The sequence below is a fragment of the Tenebrio molitor genome, chromosome 1, assembly GCF_963966145.1.
Source record: "Tenebrio molitor chromosome 1, icTenMoli1.1, whole genome shotgun sequence".
Taxonomy (NCBI): Eukaryota; Metazoa; Arthropoda; class Insecta; order Coleoptera; family Tenebrionidae; genus Tenebrio; species Tenebrio molitor.
The window spans coordinates 32158897-32175841 of NC_091046.1; the positions used below are offsets into that span (position 1 = coordinate 32158897).

Below are 16945 nucleotides of genomic sequence, written 5' to 3' on the forward strand. Positions count from 1 at the left end.
ACTTACACGGTTTCTAAAGAAAGCCGACGAATTCGAAATTCTGGTACAAAAAGCGCCACATATCAAAAACTATGGTAGATCAAGGTTGGTAGAACTGACTAATTTGTACAGTAGGTTGCCTCCTTGCCATTTAAAACAATAGTTTGATTTTTTTTCCCCCGCAAAAGTTTCTCGTGACGTCATAATGCACTAAACTCTTACTACAAAGTCTGTCGATCACGCACTAGGTGTTCCATCACTAGAATAAAACCCATAAAAGCTTATAAACATTGGCTTCTATTCGAACACTAAAAATTTTTGGGTTGATTTTACGTCACGATTTACTTTTTCCCCCGCCCCCCGAGGCAACCTACTATTCAAATTAGTCAGTTCTACCAACCTTGTGGTAGATAAGTAAAAATGACCTCTATAGATTTGATTCATAATTCAAATTGGATAGGTTCCATTTAAAAATCATAACCTTTGTGTTTTTATAATACCGGGTCGCCTGTACACTTCTATTCACGGAAAAAACATACAAGTCTTGAGAGAGATATTTGCGATTTTTTGCTTGTGTGAATTTACTTGATGTTTGTTTCCATGTTTACCCATATTAAGTTATCACTTATCAGGTAAGAATTTACAAACGAATTTTGATGATACCAGACCCCCGTATTTGAGATTTTTTTTTGTTAATAAATAAGGCCGTAACAGTTTTGTTAGTTTTCTGATATTAACTGTTAATTTACATTAAATGAATCTGTATCTGCTAACGCATCAAACCCTGGTGACACAATTACAAATTTTGACTTGGTTGGCTAAATAATGGGCTTTTTTATTTAAACGCAAACCAGACGCTTGATTTATGGCAAAATGGTATAAGTAATCATTCACTAGTAGCCGACCGTTTTAAACCTTTTTGCCAGTTTCCATTGTCACTTAAATTTACGACAGCACAAGTACCTACCAGGTCATAAATAAAAATTATTTTCAAAGTTAAAATCTAAAATTGCGTTTAATTCAAAATCTAATTGGTGTTTTTTTCCGCTGATTTCGTAAATATAGGTATAATTATAGGAAGTGAATCTGAGTAGGCCAGCATAAAAATCAATTTTTTTGGTGTGTTGTATTGTTTGTAAGTGAAAAATTATGAAATGTACCTTACCAATACCCAGGTAAGTGTGAAAAATTTCGACAATTTTATTTACTTAATTAGCAATTTCAATCGCAATTTCTCGCGTGCGCGCATACGATGCCCGACCCTGTATAATTAGTTGAATGTTTGGCCATAAAGGGCCCCACATACTGCGTTTTTGTTCGACGATTTTGTTCGACGAACAAGTCTGTTCGAACAAAAACGACGAACACGAGTTGCGCACACACTTCAGCTTTATTTAAAGGTTTTAATGAGTGAATAAATATCAAGTTATATTTGTATGCAGTGGCGACGGCATTAGCTATAAAAGCATATATTTTCCATAAACACGGAAGACTGCGAAGAGTTCTATAAATTCCAGTAAGAACTTTCTGTTAACCTGGCGAAAATCCGTCATTTTCAAACAATAATTTGTTGCGAAATACAAATCGCCAAAATCTGGTTTTATTATTTGGTACTACACCACTGCAAAAACCGACGTTTTTTAAAACCGTTCACCGCACACACTTCAGATTTGCTCGAATTGACAAGTCTGTCAAGTTCGACGGACATAATCAGGGTAAACCTAATAATTTCCCTCATTTTTGTTCGCGAGCAAAACCGACGGTTTTCCAGGCACACACTTCAGATTTGCATCGTTTTTGTTCGAACAGACTTGTTCGTCGAACACAACCGTCGAACAAAAACCCAGTATGTGGGACCCTTTAATAAACCACTTTCCCATGCTTTTCTTCTCTTACCCGGTCTTTAGAACCAAAAACATTTTCGATGAAAACATATTTTGGTTTTATCCCACAACGTGGGTCTTATTTCTAGTCATAAATTTCAATGAAACTGTCTTTTTGTTTTAAAAACATAAACCACTGAAATAGCCACCGACTTGAGTATGGCTTCATGTAGTCCACACAATTCACATCAGATGTCTCACTGATAAATGGAACCGTCAATTATATCGAACGAATTTGCTACCTAACAAAACTAGAATTACCAAGAGAAGAAATCACTTTTTAAAAGAGATGACTTTTTAAAAGAGATGACTTTTTAAAATTGGATTAATGGTTTCTATTTGTTTGAATATCTCATCTTTGTGTACCCACTCATGAAGTTTTTAAATAAACATAAGGTTTATTTGTTCACATTAGTTGTTTATTTATTGTGAAATGGCCACTGGAATTAAAGAAATAGTTATTGTTAACACCTATATATTTAATGTGACATTAGAATACAGTCTGTTCAATATATTTTGATCTCTAAATACAAAATATAAACAACATACTCTATTATAAAATGTTACATTTGAAGAAATGTTTGTTTTAGAACTAAATTTGCAGTTACATTAAACAATTATTTCAAAACAGTCTTATTTATAATGACGTTGTGTTCTCTTAAATCAATGCTTAATATATATTTACATCAAAGTTAATAATAGAAGCAACAAATTCTTAATAACATTTTCAGTTCCAAAACAAACTCTTCGCCTCTAGAGTATGAACATTCCATTTTAGATACCATTACACTCATTATGTACACATCTTAAAATTACTTAAAGCATTATTTTTATTTGTTTATATTACAAACTACAAAATATTACACTTGGGAGAATACAAAAACAGTGTAATTGTAGAGATTTTAACAAAATTCAGAATAACTATTTATATATCAACATTTTAGAAGAAAATGGACAAGGTTTGAGTTAGATTTATAATCATAATTTTGAGCTGTGTTTGATAACAATTTGTAATAACCAATAAAAACATTTAAGTGTGGATTAATAATTATAATACAAAATGAATGTTTGCCAACGCAACGTTAACGTGGAATTATAAAAACAAGCTTTTATTATTAATTTTTACCTACATGTAGCTTCTATTATTTTTAGTGGTCTATCGCAACCAGTTTATAATAACATTTTATTTAAAAAAATGTTTCCAATACTATTGCACATGTATAAAATATTTAAACAAAACATTCATTCAACATTTTCATTCGTACATAAATAAATTACTTAAGTACTTCATTTATAATGATAACATTAAAATACAGAACCTTTGAGAAATATTCCAGAGAATGATATTTCAAAAAATATTCTGTATTCACATACGCATTACTACTAATTCTAACAATATACTCTGTTTACAATAAAATATCTTCATTTGATAATAATACTTAGGTACTTAACTGAGCAAAATTTATCAAACGAACTTTATACAAAAAATTTCTTACATCACATTACAGATAATCCAATAGTTACAAGAAGTGTCTCGCTTTTTCAAAATTTTGAGACTCATGATTTAGTTCTTTTCTCGTAACAAAAATTACTAAATAAAAAAAATTCTTCCTAATGCACAACCAATTTTCTGAGCTTAAAATGATTGCATTGTTTAGTTATATTTCAAATAATACATACACTTCTTTAAAAATATGTCAGTACATCTTTATTTTATAAATACCTCGAAATTAAAAAATCACTGGTAGATATGCAAATCCCAATCAATTTACAAATGAAATGCATATTTTTTCCACATTTTTAACAATTTATTTCCGCTTCATTTAAATATTTGCTGGCATTTGCATTGAGATAACTATTCTGTGAGACAGGTCCATTTTGTAAAACACCATTGCCAGTCACGGCATCACCTGTTTTAAAATTTGTGTATTTATTTTGAGTGGGTGTCAGAGACTGTTTAGCTAAAGCTCCGGCGTCTAACGAAATACCAGACTTGAGTGAACTCATATCTACTTTTATGTTATTATTGTGATTACCGACCATGTTATTGGATAGCAAAACTGGCGTCGTTGTACTCTCGATTGCTACTAACTGATCCATCTGCAACAGATCAGAACCATACAAACTTCTACAAATCACCTAACGATTGTCCTTACAGAACTGGTTCCTTCGTCTTCTTTCGATTGCTCACACTCTAATAAAAGCGGCTGCGTTGATCTAGACTGAGGCATTATGAAAGAAGTTTCCCAGCTGTCTGAGTTTTCAGGTAACAATTTTTCGACTGATGATGTTGAACCGACCGGATTCGAAACATTTGTATGATTCGGTATTAAATAATCTGACGATTGAGGTACCACTTGTAAACAGTTTTCGTCTGAGCTTAAGGGACGCATAACTGTAATGTCCCTTTCGTTAGAAGGAGGTCTGTGAAAAACAGGTAACGGTGCATTCATCACTTGTGGATCTTGAACACAATAACCAAGTCTTTCCAGAATTGTACCAAAAAATGGTCTCGTATCGGGATTTGGATGCCAACATTGCGTCATTATGCCATAAATGGGTCCTGTGAAATATCATAACATTCATAACCAACATATTTCACTTTGGTAATAAGTGCAAATCTGTACCTGGACAATTAGCCGGTGGATCTAAGCGTCCCCCACTTGTTACAAGTTGCATCACTTCCCTATTTGCACATCCTGTGTAGGGCATATAACCCATAGACATGATTTCCCACAATAAAACACCGAAAGACCACACATCAGTTTTGGTCGTAAAAATTCCATCTAAGAAAGCTTCCGGTGGCATCCATTTTATAGGAAGCATTGCTTTTCCACCTTTTCTGTAATAGTCTGACCTAAAAATATTGGATCATCAGAACATGTTTCTAACTCACAGATTACAAATAATACCGGTAAACATCTCTAGACATTCCGAAGTCTGCGATTTTTACAACTCGCCCTGGACCCTTTGTAGTTAACAAACAATTTCGAGCAGCTATATCTCTGTGAATAAACCTATTATCTTCCAGATATTTACAACCTTTAGCTACATCGACAGCTATCAGAACTAAATCTTTCATGGACAGTGGACTACTTCGTTCCTGTAAAAATGATGCTGTTACCTTTTGTAATTAACTAAAGTTTATGCTAACCGGTTTAGGTCTAGATTCTCGTAAAAAATTCTTTAAGTCTCCTCCAGCCAACAGTTCTAAAACTATAAATCTTGGGTGTTTGTCAAAGCAAACCCCTATAAAATGGACGATGTTGGGGTGATTAAATTTCGACATAATTAAAGCTTCCATGAGAAAATCCATTTCAGCCTGAGAAGTAGACATTTCTGGAAGTGTCTTCACTGCAACCGGCATTTCGACTGTATCACAAGGTCTTTGCCGATAAAATCCTTGATACACTTCGCCAAAAGCACCTTGTCCCAAGGCTCTGCAAAGCAATACATTTCAAGTCAGAATGGGAGAATGTTTTTTTCGGAAAAAACGGATAAACGTCTACACAACAGTAATAACTGAGTGATCATTCTTAAAACTTACATAAGGTCGACGTTGTCTTCGATTGAATGTAAATTTGAATTTGAACCCGAATTAGCCCTTTAATTAAAACAACGCAATTGCGAGTTACTCAATAATAAATAATTTGATGCAATCAATATATTTTATATGTTCTCTGCCGATAAAAAATATATAATAAAAATAAATAAAAATAAAACAATGAATTTAAAAAGAAAAAAAAACTTTATTATAACAATATGTGGGTACAAATAGAAAACTTAAAATAAAAAAATTAAATGTGATTAAAAAAGTGTTTTTTGGTTTTAATAATTCATGCTACCGTCAACAGTTAGGTATAAAATAATAGTAAATAATCTTAATTTAAAGCATGCTTACTTCACAAGTCGTAGTTGTTCTCTTGGAATATCTTTCAAGTCTTTTAACGTGTAAACTACTCCTCCAAATTCATAATTTGGATTGTACTCTGTCATCATGCTGTCGGAAGCAACCCGAAGTCTGTCTAGTTGCAAATCTGCTCCCGAAAGCATTTTTCTTCGCAAAATTCCAGAAGCACGATGCTGATATCTGTTATCTATCAACAGGATCTATCTTAATAAATATGTTTTGGGCTCCGATATTGTAAATATACAATATTAGAGAATAACATTAGTAATTCTATTTGTTGAATACCTATTATCAGGCACAGCTATAATTAGGATGGCACAAAAAAAATAAAACGATTCACACTTAAAAAAATATATAAGTAAGTGTATATCTTGATCTTGAGAAATTATAAAACAAAACAAAAAAATACAATTTGCGACGAACGGAACTTAGAATGACCGGACCCTGGACAAATACTTTATTTACTTGTGCGTAAAATAGGTACTATTTGTCAAATTTATGAAAATTAAAATCACTGAATAATTACTTACATAAAATAAAGCAAATAATTGCTACCAATGTAGTTAAGAATATAACTGATACTATTAATAAGATAACGAACCACGGAGGGTAGGGATCGTTTATGGCATTTTCTGGTACAGCTAAAAATGTTTAGATTTAATCAAGTCCTAAATAAAAATAAATATCAATCTTACTAATGCAAGTTTTGCCATCAGTATCTAACTTCCAGTTCTTAGGACATATACAAGCCGTTTGAGATTTTCTAGAATCTAGCGCTACACATCTATAATTGCAGTCACAACCTGGTACTGCAGGAATTATTAGTACTGATCCAGGACCAGCGTTATAACCGGAATGGGCCTCAGACAGCCTATGCATGGTTCTCATAGGATCTATAAACGAGAATCCGCCTTCGCCGTTCGTAGTGTTTGCCGACGAGGCGTCACCTCCTGCGTACCCACCACCTCCTCCCCCAAATCTACATCCTCCACCTCCACCCCCAAAACCTCCGTCGCCACGATAATCGGTTGAATTATAACATGCTTTACCACCAATGGCACCACCATCTAACAAAGCATGCCCCATCATTTGCTTAAGGTCGGGGTCTACGAGCCCGGGAAACATTTTCCAGCCACCACCAGCACCTGCCGATCTAAGAAAATCAAAATTACGGAACTAGTTGTTTGATGAACATTTTGTACAAGGAAACGTACTTTTTACCATACATTCTACCCGTAAACGGTGATCTCGACATGTTGATAGCTTGTCCGTGTTGTCTTCCAGTATCGATAAAACGACCTAAACCGAGTCCTCCACCACCTGCTGCTATCGCTATAGGTATTTGTTGCTTTGTTTTGTTGCGCTAAAAATTTACCGATTAAATAAATATCCACATACACACACTCACAGAGTTACCAAAAATACGTAGGTTGCTCCACCCCCTCCTCCTCCTCCATCATTAATGTTCATGTACAAAACTCCTCTTATTCCCTTTACAGCAGTTTCATTTTTGACCGTTAAACAAGATGAATTGCCTTCGTGTCCAAGCGACTAATAAAAAATTCGTCATCTCTATTTTGCAAATTAAATCATTTATATTAAAAACCTTTACGCAAGCGCTGTTTCCTTCCTGACCGATTAACATGTAAATTTCTTGTCCTTTTCGTAACTCCACTACAACTCTGACCATAGCACCTCGCGACGAACCCATAGCCCCGCTGCCTTTTCCACCGCTTGCGCCAACTAAAATAAATCTGAAACAGTCAGTAACGTGTCAACAAAAGGTTTATTTCAGTTTATTTTAAATTACGTATAAAATCCATCGCTTGGAGTTGTCCATTTCTGAACACCACTTAATCCAGGTTCATGTAAAACTTTTACTTTAATCTTGGTATGATTGTACGCTATAGCACACTGCTGTTGGTTTGGACCAAAACGACCTTTAGCATTACATGTAGTTATCTCGTAACCTACAAAGAAGTAAAATATATAAAATATAAGTATAGCTGTAATGAAGAACCAGTTATTTAAATGATAAAAGACATCAAACCTACTAGTTTCATTGACAAAGTTTTTGTGCGTTTCTCGTCCTGGTAGATGTTCCTCAAATGGATTCCAGTAATTATATCCGTTTAGTTCTTCTGGCGGTATGTTGAGTCCGAAACATTCCGGACTTAACGATACATCGTCGATGGCTATGTCACTGATATATCTGTATCCTCTCTTAGCATCGAAATGTATGAAATATCTAAAGAATAGTGTTACATTAATTGAATGACATTTTCATATTCTTATAATTACTTGTGAGTAATGTTTGGCAAAATAACGACTTGGCGTATCCACTGATCACCGTAATTAGAGAAGCTCCACAAAATATCAGTTGAGTAATTGTCAGTTGGTTTTAGTTCAGTCACTTGTAAAAGCATTGCACTTTTATGTTTTCCCGTTTGATGGAGATAAAATCTAATCTGATCAAAAGAAAGTCAAACAGCATTGGTATATGTATAATTTGTCATTTTTGCTTACTGCACAAGAATTGTAAAATCTAGAAGAAGAATTCCCATGTACTCTGGGGGGTGGGTTAAAAATGACACTTTTAAGTGTTGCCGAACTAGCAAAACTGGCATCTTCTCTAAGCATGTTGACGTAAAGATATTTTCCTGTGCTGTTCATATAAGTATGATCGTAATTTGGGCCTGTATAATTTGTTGGCGTAGAACCATTATGACGAGACCATTCTAAGATTTTTCCTTTTACGTTATACCACCCGCACCAATCTTCTTCAAATGTGCACCGTGCACCAAATGGCATACGATCTGGAATATAAATTGAACCAAAATCGCTTTTTAAATCTAGACAACTAACCGCAGTTTTGAGTCTCATCATCACCAAGTAAGCAATCTTGTGTTATATCACATATACTGGTGTTATTGATACAGTTTGTTGTAGATTTGCAGTGATACTGATGAGGAGTACATGTATCATCTATTTTAGAGTAACATTGGGTGAGTGCTATATTATCAAATGCTACAGCAGCTCCTTGGGTTATTGTCTGTGACGGTACAACTTCTAATATTATTGTGAAATTTTTTGAAATCTTGCCCACTGGTGATTCGTATTTTTTCCACCTAAAAATTACACGGCATCAGTCTGTCGAATGATTTACTGTCCTTTTAAGATTCATAACTTCAGAAGTAATAAACATTTTCTGTTTACATTACTAGTTTAATTATTATATTAATTATTATCGGAAATGTTTGTATTGTAAACCAAAAATGTTATGTACCTAAGTTGAAAAATTTATAAGTTTTCAAACATAGCTACAACTTATTTTATAATCTACATTTTTAAAAATTAGTCAATACTTATCGAATTATTATATTAATATTTTCATTATTACTGAGTTTACATAGGTGTATGCCACACTAAATATGCATAAATATCTAGATATATAAGTAGGCAATTAGGCATACAGTGAGTTTTTTTAAGAGTGGCTAGAAGGTTTTACATGCTAATTTTTCAACTCCCTGTTAACTTTTATTTTTGTGAAAATTACAATTACATGCCTAGCGCTGTTTTTAGATTAAACAATAATATTATCTAGTCATTTACTTCATTTTGTGATACCTAAATGGTTGTAATAGACAATTTACAAACAAAATATTATTTGCAAAAAATAGTCTGAACATTACTTTAATAACAATAGATTCATTATTTACGTTATAACAAGGTTCTTTACTTCAATAAAAATTAAATGAAATATTCAAAATGGCCTCCATAGGCGGTTAAGCAATTACACCTACACAACCAATTACATATCAAAATTACCTATAAATGTCAGGTGAAATTTTAACCTACTGAAAATTTAAAATTGAAGCAAATGGAATTCAAAAAACGTCTTCTTGATAACTTATTCCTTACTTCTGGTTATTAAATTGAAATTGTTTCAATACATTATCATATCCCAATACTTTACTACAAAACTGGCTTGAATATTTTCTTAAGGACAAAAGTTAACAGGTAGTTGAAAAATTAGCTTGTAAAACCCTATGGTCAGTCTTAAAAAAACTCACTATATAGTTAAATTCACAATTTTCATATAGGAAAAATTAAAAATATGCATCAAACATACTTTCTGCTGTTATCTCCCCGTAATTTTACCACAAGCCATTGGGTGTGATTATTAATAGATTGTGAATGATTGATTGTTTTATCTCCCACAATACGGATTTCCGCATCGTTCATATTTTCCTGATAAATCCAAATTTGCAGTCGGCAGGAATTTCGACTAGGGCCGAAAAGTGGACTAGTGACGTGAAATTCGGGCATTGCTGAAGATAAGTGGAGCAGTAAGAAATTTCCTGAAACATAAAAGTACATACATTATACAGGTGATTCAAAAGGACCGCACCATCACATGGTGGTATTTAGAACCATTTAGTTGTTCTCAAAAATGCAAGCAAAATTTTTCTACAAGCTTTCTTTACCTAGATATAGGCCTTGAAAGATTCGAATTTGTTGTTGATTTTTTATTAATCAGATAATGTATTTTGAAATTTGTATTAATGTGCGACGTAGATACACGCATGTAAAATTGTAGTTGTTAATAAATTAATTAAAATATTAAGCAATGGAGCAGAGAAACTCTTTGAAAATGTTAACATTATTTTAGAAGTAAGGTCAGCAACAGTGCACCGAAAATTGGTGTTGCTATGATTACATAATCTGACATGTGACAAAAATAAAATTTATCAGTGGTGTAACATTTTGAATGTCAAGTTTTTTGTGATCGACTGTAAGAATTCATTCAAATTCAAAATGTTTACTTTAAATGAATACTGTGCTGTGATATGTATTTTATTCTGGCAAAGTGTACCAGAAACTTTCGACGCGCTGCAAACGACTTATGCTGAACGATGATATCGTGAACGTAGACATACAGATAAAAATGCTATTCAACGATTTGATCAGCGTATAAGAAACGGGTGGAGTGGATGTTATCCATGAAGTGGTAGGTAAAACTCTCCAAGTCGAGGAAGCTGTTCAGCAAGACGTTGAAGATAATCCTAACATCAGCATTCGAGGAATTTGACGAAATTTAACTGTAAACTATAGCGTCGTTCAGCGAATTTTAAAATCAGAAGCTTTTTAAGCTTATCACCATTGCCATTAGGTATTCAAAAGTGCAAATATTAAAACAATTGTAATAATTTCAAAATGTCTTTAGAACACAGAATTTATTTAATCCAGTGTTGGACCGGTTTTCGTCACATAATTACAAAATTTAGAATCACGCATGGGTGTACAGAAGCTTACAAAAAAGTTTCTAAAAACTGGATCGGTAACTAATTTACAAAAAAATTATAGTGAAGACCTTGCTTAATAGTGCTGAAGAACTAAGACAGCGCATAAAGAACGCTGTAGCATAATTATTAATTAACAATCGAGGAAATTCGAAATAGTTTTAAAGAACTTCGATGGAGGGTTGACTTCTGTGCAGAAAACGGCGGAGAGTTAAAGAATACTTTTATATTCAACTATCGTTTGATTTAAAAAAAAAGTAAAATATCTTTCTGCATTTTCTTTTATTTTAATTTTCCTCTGTGTTAAAGAAGATTTTTTGATAACAGAAGTTTTTACGTAAAATCAAAAATATTTTTTTTTATCTTCAAGCGGTCGAAAATCGCGCCTTTGTGCATCTCCGGTTAAAGTTTCTTTTTTTTAGCGGAGTCGTAGAAGTACTTCAAGTCCTAGGAGTAGAGTGTCCCACAGGTGGCTCGACCAGGTCAAATATAAGGTCATTTGAAGTATTTGTCACGATTTATTTATCAATTACACGAAATATACCCCCTGTGCATTCTCAAACTCGAACATAGGCAATTAACATTGTATTGAACGTTTTTGCTGATTCCTGCTCGCCAATTGAACTTACAGATAAGGTAATGGTATCAATAGAAAGATAAAATTAAATAATAATAATAAGATTAAAGGTGCTATTTTAAATATGACATGCCATGATTTTCAAATTGGACAGCATTTGTCAAAAAATTTAGTAATTTGTTGGGTTAAGTCAGCGGATTTCGGTAAATTACTGTCAAAATTATTTACGGAAAAACGAATAGTTACTCCATACAGATTAAGACAAATTTCTCTTGAAGTAAGTTTATGTAAATCGCGGATGCTGAATATCCTCAGGAAGTATAAATATCATCCCTACAAGACACAGTGTCGTCAACAGATTTTTGCTGTTGATGAAGAAAGTAAGAGTGAAACCTGTTATGAAATACAGGAGCGTGCTAATGATCGTGGCTTTCTGTCGACAATTTGCTTTACAGACGAATCTATAATACTTTTACACTAAATAACGAACCAAATGTTCAAAACACGCGATACCTAAATATTCCTACTAGAACTCAGTATCCTCAAAAAATTCATATCTGGGCTGGGATTTTTAATAACATTTGAAATAAAGGGAAATTTAAATTCAGCAAATTATTTAGATTTATTATTAACTAAGGTAGGAACTGCATTGTAATTTTTTCAAAGAATTTATAATAAATTCTTTAATATTATTGATGTATCGAAATAATGGCATAATATCTATAAACTGAATGCACAGTGTTAATTGCCTATGTTCGACTTTGAGAGTGGACACCCGGTATAATACATACATAATTAAATTATCCCTGTTAAAGAAAAGCCTCGAAAAAAACGAAATAACGAAATTATTACCCAATATTTAACCGATTTCCCTATGATCTATCACGAGCCAACGAGCCGCCGTTGTAGGCCCGTTGTGAGCGTGTCCATGGCGTGAATACAGATGTCAGATGCTATGATGTCAAAATTAAAAAATAACGCAAGATAACCGTTCACTGTTAAAAAGTATGTATAATAAGTTGTAATCGTTTGCTATTCGCGTTTTGATAATTTTTGTTATATTTAGCAAATAACTGTAGTCCGGGGCCGATATAGACGCAGATCGCGGCAAACTATGTAGGATCTAGTTCCACCAAAGTCCCGAAAAGTTTATGATAAAATTGTGTATGTACAATAATGCTCATGAATCATCATGATGAAAAGTAAACTCGGTACAGGTTGCAAAGACACACTTGTCATTTGCAACAGCTTTTTTTTTCATATTTCTGAACCAAATAAAGGCACAAAGGGACCAGAAAATCATAGTTTGGGTTGAATATTTTCCATATAAGTACAGTTTTAAAGTAATTTCAAATGACTAATGCCATAAAAGTGCTGTTGCAAATGCAAAGTGGTTTTTTGCAACTTGAGTCAACTTTAGGCAGAGATAAACTTTAGGTTATGTGTATGTCTGACCGACGCTTGTGATGCGATGAATTCACCAATTTGACAATGAGAGTAAGAGATATGGCAGATTTGGGCTCTGCTATCGTTGTAAAAGTTCAGGATACTCAAAATTACAAATCGCGATCATTCACCATTTTGAGAAAGTTTTACGTGGAAATTTGCAGAAAGTACCTACATCGGATAGATTGGATAGCATTGTAGACTTTATAAAATAAATAAATACATATTATCGAAACTTCAAGTACCAATAACAAGGGAAGTAGAAATGACTAGTGCTTTAAAATTTTAAGATTGTAACTGCAGGGAAAGAAATAGTATATTTCAAACCAAGGTAAGAAAGTGCTTTCTTGCAGACCGCAGGCAAAGATTATAAACCGAGCCGTAGGCGAGGTTTGTAAGTGCCCAAGGTCTGCAAGGGCAGTTTCTTAACAAGGTTTGAATACTATTTTTTCCCTACCGGCACAACTTCGTTGAAAAAAGTAAAAAAAGATGGTTATATTCCTGATTAAAACGAAAATTTTGAGAATTGAATAGTAGGCTGGGTTATTTGTTTAATTAACTTGTCATCGCATTTGAAGATTTAACGTTTGTTCGAAAATTTGATATAAACAGAAGTTGCAGTACCTACCTAGCTTATCTGTTTATTTTCCAGATTATGTGATTGATCTACCAACTTGCTTTATTGAATTGGCTTTAATTTATCAATAACTTATTTCACTTTTGACACTTTTGACATTTGTATTTTGGTACAGTTTTACCATAAACATTTCATGATTAACTTTCTTACCTTAGCGAGAAAGTTGAATTTTCTCAACTCAAATGAGGTATCCACAGCCTACATTTCTAACCGGTAGGGAAAAAAATAAATAAGTGAGTTCATGTTCATTTTTTGTGTGATCCGCTTGAAGATAAAATAGTATATATCATTCAGAGTAGAAGGTCTTTTTGTGCCACGCCCAGTTGTCACCTCAAGTGCGTTTCGGTCTTCAATCTTTGAGCTATCCACAAAAAGACACTTCTACTCGTAATGATGTAATACCGTGTGAGCAACAAGTACTGATTGAGGTGGCAATAAATTCTGGTGATTTTTGGTGGCTTTTATGTCATGTTCCAACGAGAAAATCATTTTATTAATAAAAGATTACAAAAACCAAGACGTTTAAATTTGAAATGTATACCAGCTGTCAATAAAACAAACCGAAATAGGTACAATTGGGTGCAACTGAACTGCGCACAAAACTCATTAGATCCTTAATCCAACACTCGAACTGCGCTCAAGAAATTTACTCTACCTGAACTGACCTTTACAAACACCTAAACTGCGCTCAGTATCCAAAGGGATTCGAGAGATGATATTGATAAAAACACGTTTTCCATATTTACCCTTTCAGTAAAACTAAAATTCACAAATAACTTAGTTACTTATAATTCCCTTATTTATAATTTTTTCTCAACTTCTTACCACTCCTTCCAGCGCCCAGTAAACGTTTTCTGAAAATTTTTATTGGTCATCATCGTCCTTCTCGGTTCTCCTATCTGAATGTTCAATGGACAACTATTTAATCTTTTGACCTCCCGATAGTTGATAGTTAAATTCTTTTTGGAAATTGAAAATGTTGGTTTATGATGCTGCTTCTAATAATTCCGCCGACAAGTACCTACTTTCGGTACGTACAATTCTCAAACAATTGGTTAAATCCCATCATTCGACGTCTATTTGTCGCCGTCCTGTGGCAAAACCCACAGGAGGCAACGTGGAACCAAGTAAATGTATAATCAATTTAGTAAGTACCTGCATAAGTGCTGAGCGCAGTTCAGTTGAAGATTAAGCAACCCTTCTAATGACCTGACTACCTGTTCCTAATCTGTGCGCAGTTCGAGTGCCTCCGTACAATTCACAGTCTTGAAAATTTTATGTAAAATTTTTTATTCCCAACTGAAACAGTTATTGTTGCTCACCCTGTATATCGTATAATCAAAAGTCTTTGGATCAGAGTTGCCGTGGAATTAACAAGCTATCTATTGAGATAACCGCTTTTGAATTCAAAACTAACCGCCAATGAAAGCTATAGAATTACCGGCGTTCGGTACCGTCGGCGACCGCTTGGGGGCGTGGGTGAAAGTCGACAGGGGATGAACGGCCATGTTTTTTTTCTGGAGGGAACTTTTTTCTTGACCGCAGAGTAGTACAGAAGTACCGTGTATTTTTCTGTGTGCTAATTGGGCGATTTTAGTTGTTTTTTTTTTATTGAACTGTGCTAAATGTTGCTGTCCAACTTCTGTTTTGAACTAGGTATGTGTTTGGGGTACTAAAATTAGTTCTGCTTCGCGCGAAATGTAGTTTAACAATAATAAGACACAAATGGGTCGCACGTGGGTTTCCACCATGTTTTACAAAATCCACATTTATCTCGACCATCCCCATGTATTATGTTTTTAACATTATAAGCTTGCGAAGGAGCGTAAGGCAGCCTGGTTCTAGTTTTGCTAAATTTATAAAATTGACGGATCACGTTTTCCCTTTGTTGTCAAAGCAGGTTTTTACAATTCACTAATTTTCCTAAAAGAAAATGACTCCAAGTTTTAGCGTGGGTCTGTGGCTTTCACTTTTTATCAGCGCACTCCCTCACTTCGATCCCCTTTCTAATTATTCCAAGTGACGCTTTTGGTGTAACAAGTATTTATTTATTGCTTAACATTTTTAATCAAAATTTGAAAGTTTCCACTTTCCATCCCGGTAGCAACCAATTGGGTTTATATTTCAGGCATCTGCGCGGGCTTTTTCCTTATCCAGGGATCTTCTACATTTAGGTATTTTCATCATTTAGTCCTGGGCGCCCTCCAAGGGGGGGCCCCCCTTGTCGATGATCCGGCTCTAATAGGCTAGGGTCGACTGGACTGTGTTTTTGTTTTATTGTTATGTATGTGTTATTGGTTGTTACCACTTTTCCATCCCAAACTGAAAGTGTTCTTAGATTACTCCGTCAACAAAGTTTTGTCGCGGTTTCGTTTACATTTTCCAGTTGCTGTAAATGTCAATTCTTCCTTATCGCGAGGGTCTCTCTCTGTTGAGGGGTTTAGTTGCTCCTAACATCCAATCGTTGAACACGACCCCGCGGCCCCTCGTTTAACATGTTGTGCCCCAAGAGAGACCCGAAAACCATAACGCTTGGCGGGGCTTGCTGAATGCTGGTCCGCAACGTCGCTCATGGTGTAAGTTGAATCCGAGTTCCTTGGCACAGAACTTCCGGAATGGGAATCTGTTCTCGAAGTTTGTAGTACTTGACAAGCGTCGTTTGTTTTTGCTCTGAAATAGTCATATTCAATTCAACCGATGAACTTAGAGTACCTCAATTTGTTGACTTAACGTAAAGCAGTTAGGATTTTTCCCCTTAGCACTAAATCACCGGTAGGCGGGAAATGATAAAGTCGTAAGGATAGGTACCACAGACCCCCGGACCACCCAAAGCCACTCACTCCTTCTATAGCGTATCTGCCGTATTTTGTAAATTAACTTGGAAAAGAAAAAAAAAGAACATGCTGAAGTTCTCGCCTAGTGCCCGCTCTCGCTCGAACGGTCCGAAGTAACTGTTTTGTTTGTAATGTACATGACCCTCCTGTTTTTTTTCTGAATTTGAATTGTGTTGTTTATGAAATCAGTTTTGCTCAATTCTCACTAACTGTCCCGTCCACGTTGTCACTTCGGACTTGTTCGTATTTTCAGGAGAGGTTTTAGCGGAGCCTCATTCGGGGGTCTGGGAGAATGGCCAGAGCTCACCATTTTCCTAGAGTTCTAAATGAGTAGTCTTCTCACATTTGAGGAGACTTGGGTGCCCTCTCCCGAGAC

The 16945-nt window shown here is 34.5% G+C and overlaps 1 protein-coding gene across 2 annotated transcripts in view; it reads right to left on the reverse strand.

Moving 5' to 3' along the window:
• Positions 1–2320: 2320 nt before the first annotated feature.
• The window catches only part of Alk (Anaplastic lymphoma kinase), a 50991-nt gene continuing 36366 nt past the window's right edge, over positions 2321–16945 (reverse strand). Inside the window, exons 3-20 of one of the 2 annotated variants that reach the window (XM_069042231.1) lie at positions 9905–10133; positions 8638–8900; positions 8299–8588; positions 8074–8240; positions 7827–8020; positions 7583–7742; positions 7379–7526; positions 7189–7323; positions 6987–7135; positions 6468–6925; positions 6303–6413; positions 5764–5959; positions 5410–5466; positions 5017–5302; positions 4775–4965; positions 4490–4719; positions 4019–4425; positions 2321–3962 (exon numbers count right to left, since the gene is read on the reverse strand). In XM_069042231.1, coding sequence (XP_068898332.1) covers positions 3663–3962; positions 4019–4425; positions 4490–4719; positions 4775–4965; positions 5017–5302; positions 5410–5466; positions 5764–5959; positions 6303–6413; positions 6468–6925; positions 6987–7135; positions 7189–7323; positions 7379–7526; positions 7583–7742; positions 7827–8020; positions 8074–8240; positions 8299–8588; positions 8638–8900; positions 9905–10133 — 3971 coding nt within the window. In that variant the 3' untranslated portion in view covers positions 2321–3662. The remainder of the gene's footprint in view (positions 3963–4018; positions 4426–4489; positions 4720–4774; positions 4966–5016; positions 5303–5409; positions 5467–5763; positions 5960–6302; positions 6414–6467; positions 6926–6986; positions 7136–7188; positions 7324–7378; positions 7527–7582; positions 7743–7826; positions 8021–8073; positions 8241–8298; positions 8589–8637; positions 8901–9904; positions 10134–16945) is intronic. The other variant, XM_069042233.1, reaches the window with a different exon arrangement.